The sequence below is a fragment of the Pelodiscus sinensis genome, chromosome 3 (genome assembly GCF_049634645.1).
Source record: "Pelodiscus sinensis isolate JC-2024 chromosome 3, ASM4963464v1, whole genome shotgun sequence".
Classification (NCBI taxonomy): domain Eukaryota; kingdom Metazoa; phylum Chordata; order Testudines; family Trionychidae; genus Pelodiscus; species Pelodiscus sinensis.
Window position 1 is genome coordinate 102,713,332 of NC_134713.1, and position 21,755 is coordinate 102,735,086.

At 41.4% G+C, this 21,755-nt stretch overlaps 1 protein-coding gene across 12 annotated transcripts in view; it reads left to right on the forward strand.

Moving 5' to 3' along the window:
* The window catches only part of UTRN (utrophin), a 569,920-nt gene that overhangs the window by 545,949 nt on the left and 2,216 nt on the right, over positions 1-21,755 (forward strand). For all 12 annotated transcript variants that reach the window (XM_075924350.1, XM_075924351.1, XM_075924354.1 and 9 more), the window contains 5 exons: positions 42-200; positions 605-848; positions 11,629-11,737; positions 13,891-13,977; positions 19,168-19,190. In XM_075924350.1, the coding sequence (XP_075780465.1) occupies positions 42-200; positions 605-848; positions 11,629-11,737; positions 13,891-13,977; positions 19,168-19,190 (622 nt within the window). The remainder of the gene's footprint in view (positions 1-41; positions 201-604; positions 849-11,628; positions 11,738-13,890; positions 13,978-19,167; positions 19,191-21,755) is intronic.

The following is a 21,755-nucleotide window of genomic DNA, read 5'->3' on the forward strand; positions in this document are numbered from 1 at the left end:
TGAAATGAGCTATTTCCATCTTTGTTGCTTTGTTACTCTAGAGAGGATGAGCATGCCCTTATCCAGCAGTACTGTCAAACTCTGGGAGGAGAATCACCTGTGAGTCAACCACAGAGTCCTGCACAAATCTTGAAATCAGTGGAAAAGGAAGAACGGGGAGAGCTGGAGCGTATCATTGCCGACCTCGAAGAAGAGCAAAGGTTTTGTAATCTTCCTGTGCAGCATCTGAACTACCATTTCATTAACTTTGTTTTAATCATGTGCATGCTGCAAACTCATTGTTTGGACAAAGTGAGAAAAGGGTCTAATGTGAGAATTGGATTGGACTGTTTAGCTGTCCACAATGGCCATTTATAGGTTAATTTGTTGGGCCTATGATCAAATGCTCTAATCAAGTAGCCATTTCACTCCTGCTTGTTTGTGTTGCTGCTGTCTAATGTTATCATACACTTAGAGCCTAGACTGTATCTTGGTATAAAGTACTGAGGCCCCACAGATACAGAGAATCAGAAAATTCCCTGGGTTAGGGGAGAGATCTTAAATTATGTTGCCATGTATGCTCTCATGAAATGTAATCTCCTTTTTCTCTTCATAATTGTATTAGGAGCCTCCAGGTAGAATATGAGCAGCTAAAAGAACAGCATCTTCGGCGAGGAATAAACCCTCTTGCCTCCCCTCCAGACTCTGCTGTATCACCCCAGCACATGTCTGAAGATGCTGAGCTCATTGCTGAAGCCAAACTCCTAAGGCAGCACAAAGGTCGTCTGGAGGCCAGAATGCAAATATTGGAAGATCACAATAAGCAACTTGAGTCTCAGCTTCACCGACTACGACAGCTGCTGGAGCAGGTACAAAAAGTAACTCTGCCCTCCCTCAGCTCTCATGCTCATGAGAGGGCATTCATGTCAGTGTGTTTTGTTCTGTTTTGTTTTTTCATTCAGGGCTAATGCACTGACTTTTTGTGAACATTTTTTACTTAATTAGCTTACTCTGCTGCTTTCAGTTTTATTGATGGGATGAACAAGGGTGTGTATTTCTCCACCTTCCATTATAAATGTATCTGCAATAGCAAAAACACAAAACTTGAAACAAAACAATGCTTCAAAAAACCAATGAAGTGTGCCACATGGCCAGGTACAATATTTTCTTTCCCTATAACTGCCAGTTTTGGCATCCTTCAGCCAACAACTACAATCACCTAGCATCTTCAACATACTAATAATGTGGATTGGTTCCTTCCCTCCATCCATCCAAGACCTCAAGGCATTTTTTACTTCTATGAAATGTTCAGAGCTACTTAACAAAAAAAAAATGCAGCAATTTTCTCAAAATAAATAGAAAAAGCTAGTGGGCCCTGCCATACAGTGCACCTGCCTAGATCTCATTGCTCCTTCTTTTAATGAATGGAGATGCCTATTTTCTAGAACTGTAAGGGACCTTGAGAGGTCATTGAGTCCAGTTCCCTGCCTTCACAGCAGGACCAAATACCATCCCTGACAGATTTTGCCCCAGATCCCTAAATGGCCTCCTCAAGGATTGAACTCACAAACCCTGTGTTTAACAGGCCAATGCTCAAACCACTGAGCTATCCCTCCCCCCTTCTTCAAGTGCTTGGTCTGGTAGTTGAAACTGGGCACTACACTTTTGCTTAGAATTATGATGATAGAGAAGCCTAAGTGATCTGTCTTGCAGGCAACACAGAAATAACTCCTAAGGAAAATGAGGAAAACCAGACAATTCCTTCATTAGCCCTTTTGAGTAGTCAGCATATAGTACAGGTTGGAACTCCCTGGTCTGGCACCCTCTGGACCTGACTGGTCCCAGATGAGGGATTTTTCCAGATCAGGCAAGGTCATATCTGCTCCTCCCCTCCCTCCCTCCACCCCCACTGCTAGCCCCACTCCCTGCCCTGCCACCCCATTGGGCTTCCTCTATCTCCTATCTCCCCTGGCACCCAGCTGGGTTGCACACCATGCTTCTTGCCCTCCCTATAAACACCTCCCTGGGCTGCCCGCCAGGCTTCAACTCTCTCCCCCACACACCTCACACCAGGACTCTCTGATCCTGGAACATATGAGAATTCTAGTTTGTAAAGGTACAACCTGTATGCGAAGTAAAATGGGGTAGCTACAACTGAATTTTGTAGTAGAAAAACCTGTGTCTTCCTTGCAAGTGCCAATAGCGATGGGGTGGGTTTTTTTTTAAATTCTTGATATGTGCACACAGAGGTTCTATAGCTCGCAAGTCTTATCTAGGTACACAAATAGCTGCATTTTAATAGAAATAGCTGCATTGGTTTGGTTGCACTGTTTTGGAACTGAGGACTTAAGAAATTTGCAGAGATGATATATCATCTTTTCCTTCTAGATCACCAGTTCAGATCAGTCCTAGTTCTATGTGACAAATATTCCCTGGCCTAGGAAAGCATAGTGAGTTGTTTTAGTCCTTTTCTGAATGAGCCAGCTGTCCACATCAAATAAAACAGACATCACAATTGGCATTCTATTCTGTTCTGTTATTAGCATCTAGGCACTACTTCATACTATTGTTGGCAGTCCTGGAATAAAAGTCAAGAAAGAAATAGTTCCAAAGACTGAACTACTCTCTCATCACTGCAGGTAGTCCTGGCTGAACAGTATTAAGATGCACCTGCTGGGGGGGTATATCTGTTCTGCTGGGAAAGGACTTCAGTTCAGTGATGTAGTGGTAAAAAGTGGGTAAACTAACTTTTTTGGGATTCCATGCTGGGCAGTGGCATATTCCCCAAATGAGAAATGGGTACACTTAATTTATCTTTACTTCTTCATTTGCTGATTCTGTTCTTTGGGCATTTTTCACCAAGGCTCCAGAGGCTTAAATATTTAGATCGGTAAATGGGAATTCACACAGTGGTTCCATCTTGCACAGTATTTTGATATGACGATGGCCATTAGCGGGTTTTTTGGGGGAAGCTTTCTAAAACCTTCTTTATAGATGGTTATGTAGTAACATACTCATCAGAGAAGTTTCTGTTGAACTGCAGACAGTTAATAAGTAGCCTACATCCTAAAGAAATATAAACTTTCACACTTAAAACTCTTTAATCTTTCCAGTATAGCTGTGTATTTTCTTATTATTCATAGAATTGTATAATCCTTTTGGAATCCTCATAAGCTCATTTTCTCCATAATGTCATGTGGTTATGGTGAATTGTGCGTTGTGCCAAAAAAAAATTCTTCATAGCTACTTTGCCTTTTAATTTTGAGTGTCCCTTGGTTCTTTCTGCTGGATAAATGGAAGAGCACAATTCACCTTGACTCTCCAATTCATTATTTTAAACTCATCTATCATGTCACCTCTTCTTTGACCTAAATAGATCTAATATCCCTTTGTCTTCATATAGGAGTCATTTTATGCTTCTTATCATTTATAGGTGCCCCTTTCCAAGTCAGTTCTTTCTCTGTTCTACCCTTTTTATGATAGGCTGATCAGAACAAAGTGCTATATTCAAGGTGAAAGCATACCACTGGTTTACATAACTTTTTAAATATTTTTGGTATGTTTTTCTAAGCACACATCTAAACTCTTGTTTTCTTTTCTTACTTGGTACTACACACTAAACAGATGTTTTAGTAAATTGTCTCCAATGACACCTTGGTCTTTTCCTTCAGTGATTCATTTAGAACACGTCAGTGTTTATGAATAATTCCAGTTATACAGTAAAACTCTGATGGTCCGGCACTCCTGATGGCCCGGCACCATCAGGAACCCGGAAGTGCTCCGGACAGCCGGACCATTGGAGCTGCTCTGCCCCCAGCTTCCCCGATTCAGCCGCTGCTAAAACTGACCAGCGGCTGAATCGAGGAAGCTGGGTCAGAGCAGCTGGAGTGCTGCCAGGTAGGTCCCATAGCGCTGCCCCTCGGGGCTGCGGGACCAACTCGGCAGCACCCTAGCTCTCCCCGATTCAGCCGCTTCTGAAACTGACCAGCGGCTGACTCCAGGAAGCCCGTGGCAGAGCTGCTCTGCCCCGGCTTCCTGGAATCAGCCGCTGATCAGTTTCAGCAGCAGCTGACTTGGGTACACCTGGGACAGAGCAGCTGGGGTGCTGCCGAGTTGGTCCCCTCAGCGCCGAGGTGCGGCGTTGTGGGGACCAACCCAGCAGCGCCCCAGCTGCTCTGTCCTAGGCGGCCTGATTCAGCTGCTGTTGAAACTGACCAGCGGCTGACTCCAGGAAGCCCGGGGCAGAACAGCTCTGCCTCGGGCTTCCTGGAGTCAGCCGCTGATCAGTATCAGCAGCAGTTGACTTGGGGACACCTGGGGTAGAGCAGCTGGGGTTCTGCCGGGTTGGTCAAGAAGCGCTGCTCCTCAGCGCTGTGGGACCAACCCGGCAGCCCCCCAGCTGCTCTGCCCCAGGCGTCCTGATTCAGCTGCTGCTGAAACTGACCAGCGGCTGACTCCAGGAAGCCCAGGGCAGAACAGCTCTGCCTCGGGCTTCCTGGAGTCAGCCGCTGATCAGTATCAGCAGCGGCTGACTTGGGGACACCTGGGGCAGAGAAGCTGTGGTGCTGCCGAGTTGGTCCAGTAGCACCGAGGAGCGGCGCTGCGGGACCAACCCGGCAGCACTCCAACTACTCTGCCCCAGGCATCCCCAAGAGCAGCTGGGGTGCTGCCGGGTTGGTCTCACTGTGCCAAGGGTCGGCGCTACCGGACCAACCCGGCAGCACCCCAGCTGCTCTGCTGCAGGCGTCCCCGATTCAGCAGCTGCTGAAACTGACCAGCAGCGGCTGAATCAGGGATGCCTGGTGCAGAGCCAGACTATCGGAAGGGGGGGCTTTGAGGGGTCTGGAGTGACATCCCCCCCCACCCCACCCCAGACCCCTCATAGTCCCCACTTCCGATAGTCTGGCATATCTGATAATCCGGCACCCTCTGGGTCCTAAAGTTGCCAGATTATCAGAAGTTTACTGTACTTTCAAAAGAATACTTTCAAAGTACTTTGCTTTGTCTTATGAGAGAGACCATTAATGCATTTACTATCACCTCTGGTCTTAGGGTGGCTCCTTGGGACATCCAATATTAACCTTCTTCCATACTGACCATTTATTCCTGCTTCATTTTCTGTCTCTTAGCCAGTTCCTAATCCATGAGAAACGTCTACCTTTAACACTGACTCTTCTTTATTTTCTTGAGAGCTTCTTGTGAGGGCTTTTTATTAAAGCTTTATGAATGTCCCAATACATTTTATTTATTGCTTTTCCTTTAATGTTATTGATTTCCTCAAATAAATCTGTTTTAAAAAATGTGATTTAAGAGATCTTTTTTCATCACTGAAGAGAAGGATGATTAGCTAACTGTCACAATGTTTCTTTACAATAATCACTAGTATTCGTCTGAAAATAGACTGTCCTATTTGCAGTAATTTTTTTGCCATCACTGGCATTTCTCCTCATCTGTTTGTTTCTGTCTTCTGTCAACTGTGAGACCGTCTTTTCTCATTCAGCTGCCTAGTTTCAGCAGGGTAACCACATGATCGTTGTTTGGGCTAACGATCTGTCAACGAATCTAAAAGCACTAGTACTTTTTCTTCCAATAAATGCAGAGTAGATGCTTCTATGCACAGATGTGTAGGGAGAACGCTAATGAAAGTTAAAAACTGTCCTGCCATAACAGTGTGATCTTGATGTGGGAGTGCTGAAGGAAATCTTTTAGGGAACAAATGTGACAGAAATATGCATGCACTTACATTTATATTCACCTATTCCAGGTCACTATTAAGAGGTAAGCATGCTATTTTTATTTTAGCAAGCCCAGAAGATTGGTAGCTGTCACACAACATTGTCAAGTTTTATCTGTTTGATTGATTATAATGCCAAACATGGAGGTAAAAGAGAACCGAGATGTGACAGTTTTGATGGTGACATGTTAATCATAAAGAACAGAAATAAAAACAAAAGCGTCTTTGTCGTCTTCAGCTCCTTTAGAAGCTACAGGTTCCATGTCACACAAAAACAAGACTGTATTACTGGGGACATTAAACATCTGTGGCTGTTCTTTCCTACTTGGTTAATCCGTTAAACAGATGGTTCTTATTCTGCACTATTGAAGTAAATGGGCACTTGCCAGTTACTTCACTGGTCACAGGAATAGGAGGAGCAGTACATGGGAGCCCCAGGTACTCCCGGGCAGGAGCTCCCCCTTTTTTGCTAAAAGCAGAGAACTTAGTTTCCCTCCTTTTCTGAATAGTGGAAAAAAGATATACCTAGCAGAAGACTCTGAGGTGGGTAGAAAAGCAACTGCAGTTGACAAGGGAACAATAAAGAATTTCTTATTGTTTTTAGCCTCTAAACCCTGACAACTTCCTTTTGCATGAAAAGTTGTATGGGACATACTAGGTGCTATTGTACCTAGGTACTATTTAGAAAGGTTGTTCACACTCAAGTTTTGAAACATCCACTAAAAGGCAGAAACTTCTCTTTAAAATTTGAATTCTTTGGAGAAGAGCCTGCCTGTATCTCCTTCTTTGTCTTTTCATCAAAATGAATTGGGATTGGGGAGTAAAATGCACATGCGTTCATACTACCTTTGTTTTTCTGGATTTTCTTTGTCCAGGAATATAGCACAAAGCAGCCCTAGTGCAAAGGAAAGTATTTTTTTATCCCAGTTTTTATAATGTAACTAGCTGCCTCACTTTGAATATGTCTGTTTTATAATCCAGTTGCAATATTTGATTCTCACCTCCTGTGGCAATGGAGTCCACAGTCTGACTACAGATTAAGATGAGTACAGAAGTGTCTCCTTTTGTTCTACATTTAGCTGCTGTTGAATTTACCAAGCAAGCTCCTTTTTCTCATACTATGAAATGGCATAATAAGAGGAAATAATCTGTTTTCATCACTACCTCATTATCTAAATCCCTCAACATCTCCTTTCTATCCCAATTAATCTTGGTTTTGTAACCTCTCGCCACGCTTAATCCACTTTATCTATATCTGAAATTCGAAAGTGTTGGTTGCAATAATATTACTTTGTATGAAGTCCAGACATAATACTAATCCTCTCCCTGACCCTTCTCTGAACATTTTGGTTCACAGTTACAGAGGTGAGGTGACCAAAACGAGCCATGGTTCTGATAACTTTTGACAATTCAAATTTTCTCTCTCTCACTAATCTGTCTACCTGTTAAGCACATAGGCAGCTGCCATGCCACTGACCTAACTTGTTCCAGAAGAAGCAATGCCTCTTGATTGACCATTTATCTCTATGCCACTGTTTTTCTAGGCTTTTCCCAAGCTGAGATTAGTGGCTGTACCAAGTAGTGTGTAATAGCTTTCTGACTACCCTGGTCTTCATTGGGTGTGGATTAACCAACAAACTCATTTTACCTAGTCTCAGAATGGTATCCATGTTAGTCTGTAAGGGTACATCTACACAGCAGGGCTAAAGTCGAATTAAGCCACGCAGCTTCAGCTACATCAATTGCATAGCTTAAGTTGAAATAGCTTAATTTGGCTTTTGGTGCTGTCTACGCTGCAGGAAGTCAAAGGAAGAACACTCTTCCTTTGACTTCCCTTGCTCCTTGTGAGATGAGGATTACCATGAGTCAGAGTAAGACGTCCTCCAGATCGACATTATTTCAAAATAAAGGCTTGTACTGTAGACGTGTACTATGTTAGTTCGAACTAACATCAGTTATTCCAGAATAACACCGCTGTGTAGGCATAACTGAAAAAACAACAAATGTTCCTATAGCACCTTATACTACAAAAAATGTAGATAGTCTCATGAGCTTTCGTGGGCACAACCCACTTCTTCAGATGAATGGAGCAAGGGGTCCAGAGGTAGAAATAAGCTACATTTTACCTAGATTCTCTCATTGAATTTGAGTTTGAAGTTAAATGACAAGCGACGTGGCTACACAGCAGTCAGCCACCATGGCTGTGAGCTTCTTAATAATAAAACACCCTGGAAATCCTGAAAGCATTTATATTTCTTTCTCCCCTAAATATAGACTTGTGTTCCTTGATTTATACTTCTTATTCAAAGCTGGAGTTGACATTGCCATAATGAAAGCAAGATGAGGTTTGGAGAGGGGGAAAAACAGCTTTGTTGAAGTGCCCAACAGAAAATTTTCTTTTTCTTTTTTATATTATATATGGAGGGGGGAAACAAATTCATAACGTTGAACAATTTCCTCGTATCTTATAGCTAGAAATTGTTTGAGGAAATTAAATGTTCCACTTAAGGCTGGAAAGGAGAGCAGAGTTTTTTGGTGCAGAATTTAGGTTTTTTCATCCTTTTCTTACTCCCTGAATTGATTAAACATCATTCTTGGTGATTCTAGATACTTTTTCAGTCTAACTTTTAAAAGTCATAATGTTACATAGTAATTGTTTGCACTTTAGTTCTAAAACATTATTCTTTAAAATAATTTCTGTGGATATTTTTTTAGGTTTAATTAAATTACACAGTTTAAAACTATGGAAGATGAGTAATTTTTATTCAGTAACATACATGATAACAGTGGTGCTAATTGTAGCTAAGATTGCAAACCTGTGCCAACAGCGCCTTAAAATATTTTAACTCTGGGACTAGAATTTTCCATGACTAGTCTCTTCCTCGGTGACTTTTTAATGAATGCTTGAACAAAAGCCCTTTGGATGTTTTTGAGTTGTTACATTGAGCCAATAGTTTGATGTTTTTCCATTTGATATGCATTAGTGTGTGTGCATATATAAAATGTGTGTGTGTGTGTGTGTGTGTGTGTGTATATATATATATATATATATATATATATATATATATATAGGTTGGACCTCTCAGGTTCAGCACCTTCAGGACCAGGGAGTTTGCCAAACTGGAGGAGTTCAATGCTGGCCCTTCTGCTGCTGGCTTCCAGGCTCTCCTGGGGGCCACCAGGACCCTCCTGGTCACAAGCCCTTGTACTCAGGCTCCCCTTATAGCCATCAACCCAACTGCTGCCTCTGCTACCAGTCCACCTCCCTGCCTCTGGGCAGCCTGAGCTGCTCCACTCCTGACTCCTGCCCTAGATCCCAGCTGCCAGCGCCCCCATCTTTGGCCCATTCCTGTTCCAGTCCATGCCAGCCCAGCTCTGCTTCTGGCCCTGGCTGGATCCCCAACCACTGCCCTAGCTCTGACCAGGCTCCCGGCCACCAGCCTCTCTGCCACTGGGCTCTCAGCCAGCCTCTGTTCCCAGCCGCTGAGGCTCTCTGGTCTGGCAACAGCCAGGGATCACAGCTGTTGCTGGATCAAAGATGTTGAACCTGTATTCTCTAACTAAATATAATCACTACTTACTACGCTTATGAGCTTTCAGTGAGAGGTCTTGTGGATGGTGTTCTGAAAATACAAGTACATTCTATCAACTGTATCCTCCCTGTCCACATGTTTTTAACTCCCTTAAAGAATTCCTCTATTTTGATATTCACATCTCCACACCAAATGTTGTGAAAGAGCCACTTCCACCCTGATTTGATTAGCCTCATTAACACAATATATGTAGCCCTGCCTCTGTAACCTCCGCTCCAGTTCATCTGATGAAGTGGGTTTTACACATGAAAGCTTATGCCCTAATAAATCTGTTAGTTTCTAAGGTACACCCAGGACTCCTTGTTGATCTAATAGATTAGTGAGGCATGGTTTCCTTTATAAAAGCTGTGTTGCCTCTTCCTCAACATACTGTCTATGTCTACACTACAAAGAAAAGTCAGAAAAAATTACGCAAATTGCGAACCGCAGTATGCATATCTTTTTCCACTTTTCTTTTGAAAGAGGCTTTTCTGGAATTTGGTGTGTCTACATGGTGCCAAATTTCATAAAAGCCTCCTCTTTCAACACATCCCTTCTTCCTCGTGAAATGAGGTTTACAGGAATGGCGAAAGAGCGCATCCCCTTTTCCAAAAAAATTTCAGAAAAGTGGATGCGTTCCTTTGATGCAGCATAGCTTTTCTGGGATACCTCCGGTATCTGGGAAAAGAGCTGCAGTCTAGACATAGCCACTGTGTTTGTCTTTGTTATTTCTGTTCTTTACTATAGCTTCAACTGATTTCTCTTTTACTGAAGGTTAGGCATTCTGGCCTGTAATTGGCAGGATTGCCTCTGGAGCTTTTCTAAATATTGGTGTGGTATTAGCTATTCTCCAGTCATCTGGTATATAGAGACCTATTTTAAGTGATAGGTTACAGTTCCTCATTAATAATTGTGCAATTTCATTTTTGAGTTTCTTCCCAACTCTTGGGTGAATACCATGTGGTGTTGGTGATTTACTATTGTTTAATGTATGGATTTGTTCCAAGATCACCTATATTGACACCTCAGTCTGGGATGCTTATTCAGAGAATGGATCAGGTATGGGAAATACCTCCCTCCAAACTCTGTAGTGAAGACCGATGCAAAGAATTCATTTAACTTCTCCAAATGGCCTCATCTTTTAGTGCTCCTTTAGCACCTTGGTAGTTCAGATTGCTTCACAGGCTCTCTGCTTCTGAAGTACTTGAAAATGTTTTTGCTTGGAGTTTTTGTGTCTTTTTCTAGTTGATCTTCAAATTCTTTTTTGGCCTCTCTAATTATACTTTTACATTTTGCCAGAGATTTACACTGCTTTCTATTTTCCTCACTAGGATGTGACTTCCAATTTTTAAAGGGAGTCATTTTGCTTCTCACTGCCTCTTTTACTTTGCTGTTTATCCATGGTGGCTTTTTTAAAATTCTTTTACTGTTCTGTTTTTAATTTGGAGTATACATTTACTTTGAGCCTTATGATGATTTTAAAAAGTTTTGTGCAGCTTGCAGGCATTTCAGTCTTGTGACTGTTCCTGTTAATTCCATTTAGCTTCTAATCTTTGAATAGTTCCCCCTTTTTAATGTTAAATGGTACTGTTTTGAGTTTCTCTGGAATCTCCTCTTCCCCACCCCATGATATTACGTTTAATTATTTTATGGCCACTATCACCAAGTGGTTCAGCTATATTCATATTTATGCGCGCGCGCACACACACACACACACACACACACACACACACACACACACACACATTTTAAAACTTCATACTCCATGCATTTTATAATAAGCTACAACAAAAGCATCTGAGGTTTGAATCTTCATTTGGACAGAACTCTTACTGAAAGCTAATATTTGCTTGAGAAAGGGAGAATTTTATAAAGTTGTATAACACTGTTTGGAGTTAAACTCTCATAAGGTTTTTAAGACAGACTAATGGAACACCCAAAACACCTTTGTATTATCATTTCATATTCTCCCTTTCTGCCCTGATCAATTGGTTTTGGCAAGAAGAGTGAACTGTTTTGTGTGACGGAGATTGGTACACTATGCACAAATACTGCCTTAAAATGTGGGACCTAATTGGAGTCTGACAGTGACAATATTGAAAGGTCAAATCTTTTTTATAACTTGTTATCTTCCTGAGATCAGACCACATGGGAATAGAAATGAGTGGCAGAGAATTAAAAGGAAACAAGAAATAACATGAGAAGGAAAAAAGGAAGAAAAAAGGGATGTCTGTGATTAAAAAGGGAGCAACATGAGCAAACATTTGCGACTCAGTACATATAATTTACATATATTTCTGGATTATTATAATAATGGAATTATATTTCTTAAACTTTTTTTAGCCTGAATCAGATTCCAGAGTTAATGGAGTCTCTCCCTGTTCGTCACCCCAGTATTCTGCTCACAGCTACTCACTTGATCAGGATGCCAGCTCACAGTTTTATCAGCCAGGTTAGTACTTTGGTCAGATATTGTGCCACGTTTGTGTACAAAGCTGTGTCTAGACTTACATCCCTCTTTCAACAGAGGGATGTAAAGTAGACACTTCGAAATTGCAAATGAAGCGGGAATTTAAATATCCCGTGCTTCATTTGCATAATTGCGTAATGGCACTCTTTCGAAAAAGCGCCATTTCGAAAGTAAAACCGCGGTCGAGACGCAGTTCTTTTGAAAACAGCAGGCTTTTTCAAAAGATCCTGTACGCTTCAAAAATTGAGGCGTACAGGATCTTTCGAAAAAGCCTGCCGTTTTCGAAAGAACCGCGTCTAGACCTCAGTTTTATTTTCAAACCGCATCTAGATCACGATTTTACTTTCAAAATGGTGCTTTTTCAAAAAAGCGCCATTACACGATTATGCAAATGAAGCGTGGGATATTTAAATCCCTGCTTCATTTGCAATTTCGAAGTGTCTAATTTACATCCGTCTGTCGAAAGAAGGATGTAGTCTAGACACAGCCCAAATGATTGCAACCAGCTTTACTGATGTACGCCTTCAGTAGCAATACCAGCCAGTGCTGCTTTGTGCAAAACACACTACCATGGATAGCGTTTTTAGAACTGGCCACCATGTGAAGAATAATATAGTGTTGTGATTTGGGGAAAGAGAGCTTGGTTTTTTAATCAGTAATGGATGATAGTCTATATTAGTTGGTCTTCTCTCACTTCTGAGAAGGGGAATTACTCGCACAATCTTTTAATGCACCGAGGGAAAAATTAAATTCCACTAGACTTTAGGAACATTACAGCAGTGGTAAGCTTCTCACAGCATGTGTGATGCAAAGCACTTTTTCTTTAAAAACAGAAAATAGGAAGTATCATTTTGGGCTTCTAAATGCTATTCTGGGTATAATGAACCTTTTCTTACAGTGACATTCTGATGAAAAAAGACTTGTACTTGTTAGGACTTCAGTGGGATTTAAGTTGTTCATGCCCTTTTCACGTGGGTGGATCTTACCCTAAATGAGTATTGTAAATCTTATTCAATTAAAAACTCAGTAATTTGTACAAGTGGCTGGGAAAAGCTTTACAGATAAACACAGAAAAAAAACCAGGACAAATGCATCAGACTTGGTTCAATGAATGTACTTTATTCATTTATTTTAACAGTTGATGTACATTTTCATTACAATTATCTTACATAGATAGTGTTTTATAAATGTAATGGAGCTATACTACTACCGGAGACTGCATCTAGTTCAGGACAGCACTGAAGCACATACTTAAATCCATCCTTATCAGAGCAACACTTATTTCAAATTTTTCATTGACTTCAGTTGTACTTAAGCATCTGCTTAAAACCCTTAGCAGGGTTAAAATCCTGAGCCCAGGCCTCAGTGATTAAATCTTTGCTAAGAAGTGGGGAGCAACTAGTACTCCTGTTGTGCAGATCATTGAACTACAATCTGCTTCCCATGCTATGGAAACAGTATAACAAATATATTTGTTTTTTTTATTTTGTTTTGTTTTTCATACTATGGCATTTTCTTTCATTATTGGCATACAAAATTTAAATGTGATGTGAAACTTTTGTCATGCTGGTTTCATGAATTGATAGATTTATATAAGGTGCTTTTTAATAACACTGTCAAAAGCGAAGCAACCATATTTCCTTAATCAGTTCATTTGCTAAATTTAAAAAGCCCTTTAAGAAAGAAATGGCCTGAAAAACAGTTGCATTGATGGGTTAGCTGAGGCATATTGAACAAAATGCTTATCTTCCTGATAATCTTTTTGAAAAATCTCTGATTTGTTTGCTTTGGAAATTACATGATAAATTGTTTGAAAATAGAGGAGAATATCAAATGTGTGGCTGTCCCAATAGGCTTAACAAGATGAGAGGATAATTTATTTTAACAGTAAATTCTTACGTTCTGCTTCATGTGGACAATTCCCTTTGGTTAAATCTCAGGCATAGTAGTTAAGAGCTTTAATAATAGAAAAATGAGATCAGCCATTACAAATGCTTCAGTTAGGGGGTTTCCATTTAAATGTAAGAGCATGTAGTCAGTTTGTTAGACGGGAATGACTTTCAGAATCTGTTGCGTCCCTTTTGTTTTTTTTTTCATTATAAAATGCATTGCTTATCTTGTTGTCTCATGTGCAGATGACTTGTTAGTTCCACCTCATGATACCAACACAGATCTAACAGATGTCATGGAACAAATCAACAGCACATTTCCTACTTGCTGCTGTAAGTGTTAAGCATAATCTTTCTTTTCTCCCCAAACCTCTTGATTCTTTTTCCTTGTCATTCTCTGAAAAGATAACACAAAGCAGTATAGATACGAAGCTTATTTTCAAATAAGTCCTACACAGAATATTGACTAAGAAAAATGAAGCTTTACTCTGATAAAAATGTTTGCCAAGATGTGATGGCTGTGTAATCCTGTTCTTTTAAAACTTCAGCATACATAGCGAGTGATAAAATGAAGCCAAATGAAATCAGAATCATCCTGTGTTTAAAAAAGAAAAAAAAATCACTTGAATATGGCCTACTTAATGAAAAGCAGATTGCTTTAGACAGAATCTTCCTTTCTGTCTAGAAGAAGAAATGGAGATACCAGGCCAGATTCTGTGCTAATGTAAACAGTGTTATGCCCACTTACACCAGCAGTGAATTTAGCCCCTAGAATCCTGAGTCCCTGTGATCTCTCTTGAATTTAGTGATGGTTGGGGAAAAGTAGGAGCTGCAGGATTGGGTCCTTCACTTGCACCATTGACCTTCTGTGCAATTTTCTAGGCAATGGCTCCTCCTGGTCGGGGGAGCACCAGCATTACCTTTTACGTTCTGACATGAAATGAGCATGTTAATAATATAGCACCTGCCTGCTTTCATTCACCACCAAGGTTCCCTTTAAGCTGCACGGTAGCACAGCCCTGCAGCTGCTTAATGAGCCCTACCTAAGAGCTCGGGTCTGCCGCGCACGGAGCTGCCTGGCCAAGTTACAGCGGCAGCTCCCTGCTGAGGACAGAGTAGCAAGTTTCTCCCAGCTGGTAGGGACACATCCCCTCCCGATGAGCTGGGAGAAACTTGCTGCTCTGTCCTCATCAGGGAGCTGCCACTGTAGCTGAGGGAGAATTGCCTCTCCCTCCGTCAGGCAGCTCTGTGAGTAGCAGCCCCAACCCCCTGGCTGGGGCTCATGAATCTGCTGCGAGGCCATGCTGCTGCACAGCTTAGAGGGAACCTTGTTAACTGGCAAGTAACATATAACCAGCTCAATTAAAATATCTTCAAATAGATCAAATATAACCATATAGAATACTGAGACACACATCAGGACTGAGCACACACACTTCCTCCTGAGCCTGACCAGATTGATCCACTTAAATTCATGAAGCGAGAGCACCCTCTTATGTATCGAAGGGGTGAAGCTCAGTTACTTTCCTCAAATGCCTTCTGCCATGCCCCACAGAAAGGACACTTTGTTGACATTCAGGAAAGGCATGAAGAGTGGGCCAGCCATGGGGAGAAGTTGGAAGGCTTTGGGGTGGAGAGGAGGGGGGTAGAATCATGGTCTCTCTTGCAGTGTTGTGAAGGCTCCCTAGAAAAGATTCTACCTCTAAAGGCATGTCAGACGTCTGAGAGTTCTTTATAGCAGGTATTGTATGTATCTGCTGACCTCTCTTCCTGGTGAGTGTCAATGCATTCTCTGTTCAAAGAGAGAAACCCTTTAGTTCTGCCAGAATTTTGTATACATTATTGTTGTTCCTGGCAGACGGATGTTGCAGGGAGCTGGTATTTATAATATCTAAATTTGTTTTCAGTATTAGCTAAGCAAGATCAAAAAATCCATAAATGCTTGAAAGCTCTGTTGTTCGGTAATGGCTTTGTAAAAAGGTCTTTTTAAAAAAATAGTTGTTTTTAATCTTTTATCCCTAGCAAAGAAATCAGTTATCCATTCACTATTATAGTCTGTTTTGCAAGCTCTCCTGAACCCTATTAAAACACTCCCTTTATCTTTTCTACACACTTTTCATGTCTTTCAAGTATTGCATCAGAGAGAATGCATTTTACAAATTTTGAGAAAGCAAATTAGTATCTCGCAAAACACGGTTTGTTTCAACAGTCCCTTGAGGTCCTGAGTCAGTGTTAAGTTACTAGCCACAGCCCACTATATTGCATGTTAAGGGCCTGATTCTAAGAGGTTCCAGAAACTCATATGAAGTCAATCGGTAGTTCTGGTACTGTTTCCTTGTCACTGCAGTGAATGGAAAACACAAAAAGTATCTCCTCCTACCATGTTGAGAATGAAGAGGGTATGTAATTATTGCTGAAAAACATCTAATGTGTATTATTCAATGTGTGTTCCAGAATGACTTCTGCTAGATGATGAGTTATGATAAAAGTGTATGGGTACTGCATGTACATTAGATGAGTCACGTTGTCTCTCAGCCACTAATGACAGCAATGACTGAAGCATAATAGCTTATTTGCTGTTCTGCTGGGATGTCTGCTGTAGACCTGTTCATGCATTACAACCATAGTTGATTATGGCCTGATGCCTTCCTGTCCTCGCCTGGCCAATCCTAGTGAGGGGAGGCCCAGAGGAAAACGGGAATAATTATCTTGCTCTTGTACAGCCAAGTGAGCACAATGATACAATGAACAGATTAGAAAAGTGGTCTTCCAGAACCCCTCTTATCTTTCTTCCCACACTTTTAATGAGCCTTAATTGTTCTCTTAAGATGCCCAGCAATTGACATAGTTAATTTGCAGTTGAAACATACAAATGCTAATTATTTTTTATTGTAGCAGTTTCTAAGAATTCCAAACATGGATTAGGAAAAAAAAAAAGTAGTCCTGTAGCACCTTAGAGACTAACAAATTCTCTCTCTCTATCTATATATATCATGAGCTTTCCTGGGCGCAATCCACTTCTTCAGATGAGTGAAGCAAAAGGGAAAGCTTTGTGTGTTTAATAATATTAACTGGTCTATGGGACCATAAGGGCCCATTATCTTCAACAGAGAAAATGCTTTTGACCTTTTCTATTGTCAAGAATGTGTTTGTTTTTGTTTTTTCCCCCAGACTAGTTGTAAAGGGGAAAATTGATTATGAAAAATAAGAATGCCCTCTGAGAAATGAAGAGGCTCTCTCTGCCACTGAAAGCAGATGCTGATTTCCAAGATATTTGTTTTTCAGAGTGTGGGGGGATGTTCTGTTGTGTGTTCTATCAGCATTTTTTTCTTTTCTTTTCTCTCCTAGATAAGGTTTCATATTATTAGAGCTCAATTTACAGGGTTTTTTATGACAAGTAGACTATCAGGTAACATACTTCTTTCATAAAGAAGTTTCATAAAGGTGTATAGACCTTGACCACTACTGGAGGAAACAAGAATTTTTGCAGCAAATAAGAATTGAGTTCTTCCAGACTAAAGCAGATTCCACAAACTGCTATAATTAATGGGAGCCTTGTAACAGTGTTAAAGCTACGTCGCTTATGTGTACTAAATGTACACGATGCTTCAATAATCTCATCTTTTTAGCAATGTGAGTATTAAATATCTTCTGCAGTAACTGCCAGCATGACTGTTCCTATGAGGTTCAGTGCTTCTCCTACGAGTTGCCCAATGCCACCATTTCTCTGTAACTTCACAGAGAGATGGGGGCACCCAGATCTACAGAATTTAGGGGCCTGACTCTCATCTTGTAGATAGTGAGATGTTCAAAACCCCTGTTAAATTGCTGTCCCTACAATCCCACAGGGCCAACATTTCCAATGTTAAAGCCCAAGGTCCCCTCTAAGCTGTGCAGTAGCACAGCCCTGAGCTGCTTAATGAGCCCTATTTAGTTAGGGTTCAGGGGTCCATGCACATTGCTTCCTGGCTGGGGAGGGGCACTTCTCATTTAGCTACAGCAGCAGCTTCCTGCTGAGAACAGAGCAACAAGCCTCAGGCAGCTCCATGCACGGAGCCCTGAGCCCCTGGTGGGCAGGGCTCATTAAGCAGCTGTGGAGCCATGCTGCTGCATAGCTTAGAGGGAACCTTGCTAAAGTCCCTTAGGTATCTGTTTCCATGTGCACAGCTGCCTCACCCATCAGCATAGATACAACTGTACTGCCACAAGCACTCTACTATAGACATAGCATTTATCTTCACAAAACATCCGTGAGGTAGGAAAGTGCTATTGTCCCAGTTTTACAAATGGGGAATTGAGGCACAAAGAAGCTAAATCACCAGGGTCACCAGGAAGACTGTGGCAGACCAAAGCTAGTGCTAAAACTAATGGACCGTTCTCATGCTTAGCAGAGCAGTCTGTAGGCTATCCTAGTTTTTTGAAATGCCCACTGGGGTAAAAAACATGCTTTGTACTAGTACACAGATATGTTACACAGGAGCACAGGCCTGTATGCATCTGCAATACACATAGAGACTGGAAAGGGTGCAATTTAGTCACAGCCTCTGTCTTAAGACTGGAGTTAATTAGCATATAGCAGAGGGGGAAGTTGGTGTATACACTCCATTCCAATTTGTCACAAAGGGGTAGCTAGATATTCTAATGACAGTGAATTATTAATCTGTGATTTGTAACCTTACTAACAGGCTGAAAAACAGTTCTTTTGTGAAAACACCACTGAGTAAGGCTTTTCCCATTTCATTTGGCTGTCAAGACTTCCTGAAACATATTCAATTTAATTAAAAAAAATACCTGGGGCTGTATATGGAATATAGCTCACTGCATATTTGCCAAGAATATTTCACAAACTCCTATGTGTTTATGGTTCTTTCTGACGTTTACTCTCTCTCCTACGTTGTCGGATCTCTTTCACTGACCTTTGTAAATACACTTTGTAAATCTTGCTAGCTATAGCACTGGCCTCTTCTGTTAAAATGGGTTGAAAGTAAATCAATCAGAAAAAAAATATTGTGGAACAAGGAAAGCATTACTGGGGCCTGGTCATTGAGCATAATCCTAAGGAAGTTAGTGTACAAGTCCATATAGTTTTTGATTCCTAAGGGATGATTATCAGCTGTTGTTGTTATGAACTCATAATGAGCTATGAGTGATTGATATAGTCAACACGATATTTATAATATTTATAAATTGTTCTAAAATTACTCTCATGTATTTCTCAGGAACTACTGTAATGCAACAATCTTAAATATTAAATAGTAACATAAGGTACAAAGTGTTGACTGTCAGCAAATCACTTCAGATGCTCAGTTTTTACAATAATGTTATAAATTAGAGTAATTCTGATGCTAAGAAAATTATGCCGTAGCCTTCAAAGCACCATTCGGCCAGTTCTTTTACCTTTTATGACGTTCAAATATAACATTTTCCTCTCCTGGTGCTGCAATCTTAGTTAATACAATAACATTTAATTCTCACACTGTTCTGCACTTTCGAATTTTAACTTTTTTATTTATTTATTTACAGCAAGTCTTGCTAGCAGATCACAGGTAAGGTATATGTTGCATGGTAGTACAGTCTTCCAGTAGTGCTAATGTAATACGGGCAGAAGAGTTCCTTTGTCTTTGTAATGAATGATTGGCTATCAGGTAGACACATTTAGCTGACAAAAACAAAGCAAACTAGTTTGCTTTAAATGCTACTGATTTTTGCTATCAGTAAGTCAAAAAAGGTAATTAAAAAACAAAGGCTACTTTTTTATTGGATGTAATCTTTGCTCATAAAATTTCAGTAATACCTGTTATAAGTTATAGAAACATAAATAACAAAAATAGCATATGCTATTAATAGTAATTCATATGTTTATAAATAACAAATAGTCTAATTTTCTTGGCCCTGTAATTGATAGCAAGCCACAATTTAACTTAGCCTCTTCAGAAATGATGATAAATTGAGAAATGCAATCCCATTCTTCTAGATAATTTTTAAAGGCAATTTTAACAGAAAGGTCAAGTTAACTGTCCTTCGTCAAAGTGTGCGTGCAGAGAAATGGCTTGGCCTAAGAACTGGGAGTTGTGGAACAATACAACCTTAGACATCAAAAGTACAAAGTAGAGATGTTAGTTTGATTAATCAACTAATCGAGTAGTCGATGGAACTTCCATCGACTACTCAATTAGTCGATAAGGGCGAAGTGGGGCGCTCGCTATCCCGGCTGTGACTCTGCCTTTTAAATATAGTAAGACCCATTCATTCCAAAGGCAGAAGAGCAGAGGAGAACACAGGACGAGCAGGGACTCAAGCAGGGTCCGACTGCTGCACTTCTGCCTTTGGAATGTAGCCAGATTCCTGCAGCACCAGCTCCTGCTTGCCCTCCCCCCCCTCCGTTGCTGCCTCTCTCTGATAGAAGAAGGGAATGAAGTGACTGGTCGAGTCATTACTCGACAACCCAATAAACATATGCTTATCTGACATGGACCATGGATGTTCCTGGACCACAGAGTGATTCAGTGTGTGTGTGCACGGGAGGAAGTGGAGGATGGATGGCATGGTGGGGAGTTCTGGCCCCAGGGGAGGTCCCAGCAGCCAGGGAGTTTCAAACCCAGTGGCAGCCAGGGAGCTCTGGCCCCGCCCCCGGCTGCAGCACTCAGGCCACGTTCTGGCTCCAGCAGCCGGGGAACTCCAGTCCCAGTCCCAGTCTCAGTGGCAGCCAGGGAACTCTGGCCCAGGCCACGGAGCTCTGGCCTCATGCCTCTTCCCCAGCTGCAGCTGCAGAGTTGTGCCCCTGCGTAGCTCTGGCTGTGGCACTCCGGCCTCCGCAGTAGCGGGGTTGGAGAAAGCCCTGTGGAGCTGAGGGAGCAGCAGGGGCAGCCTGGAGTCCTAGCCCGGTGGCAGCACAGCAAATCCCCTCATCCGGGACCAGTCAGGTCCCAAGGGTGCCAGACCAGTGAGGTCCAACCTGTAGTTGACTAGTCACTTACATCCCTAGTACAATGACTCTTTTTTTCTGAGGTTTTTTTAAATTTCTTTCTGAAACTTTCTACAATAACTTTTGCTTTGTTTTAAGTTACTTAATAACGGAAACAGAGTGGACTCTGCACGTACACTTTGACGGAGGACAGTTAACTTGACCTTTCTGTTAAAATTGCCTTTAAAAATTATCTAGAAGAATGGGATTGCATTTCTCAATTTATCATCATTTCTGAAGAGTCTAAGTTAAATTGTGGCTTGCTATCAATTACTAATTAACTTTGGGTTGCAGCCCCTTTAATTGTTTTCCCTAGTTTAACTTAACATTGATTTCCAGAGAAGAACCATTGAAATCAGCTTTTGGAGGACTTTAAATGTGCCCCATGAGTCCTCTGATGAACGTTCCATATCTTCAGCTGTTGTAGAGATACACTATGGAAAGCAGATGGCCAGGCTGCCAAAGCTGTCATTCCCCTATTTCTGCACCTATTGGAGAAGGGGTGTTATTCCCTCAGTGCAGGAAAGAGCAAGCAACAGGATTAGGGACTGAGCATGAAGCTATAAATTGCGTATTAATTCCAGCTCTCCTACTTGATTTACTATTAGGCTTCGGCAAGGTACTTCCCTGTGTAAATACTAAGCACTATCATTTATGAATGTAATACACAGAAGGCTCACAAGTTTTCTGTCACCCAGCAACTGCCTTTGGCCCAGATTCAACAAGAACTTTAATGTTAAATTGCTAAAATTGTTAAAGAATGTAGCACAAAGCACTTTTCAAAGGCTTATTTTTAGCACTTGCTTATAGTTAATCAGGGGCTTTAATGATTTGTTGAATCCAGCACCTGTAGCCTAAAACCTGGAATACCCCATTTATTTTAAATTATTTCAACATTTCCTATTGGCACTGTCATGGGTGTTTGGGGCACCCTATAGAGCAGTGGTTCCCAAACTTTTCAGCATCACGCCCCCCTTTTTGATTTTTGAGAAACCCTCACACCACCCCTACCCCCAAAAATAGCAGCAAAACTTGGGGTGGGATTGGCCGGGGGAGGTGTGGCTGGGTCACCTCGCACCCTCCCTGGAATTTCTTCACGGCCCCCCAGTGGGGCATGCCCCCCAGTTTGGGAACCCATGCTATAGAG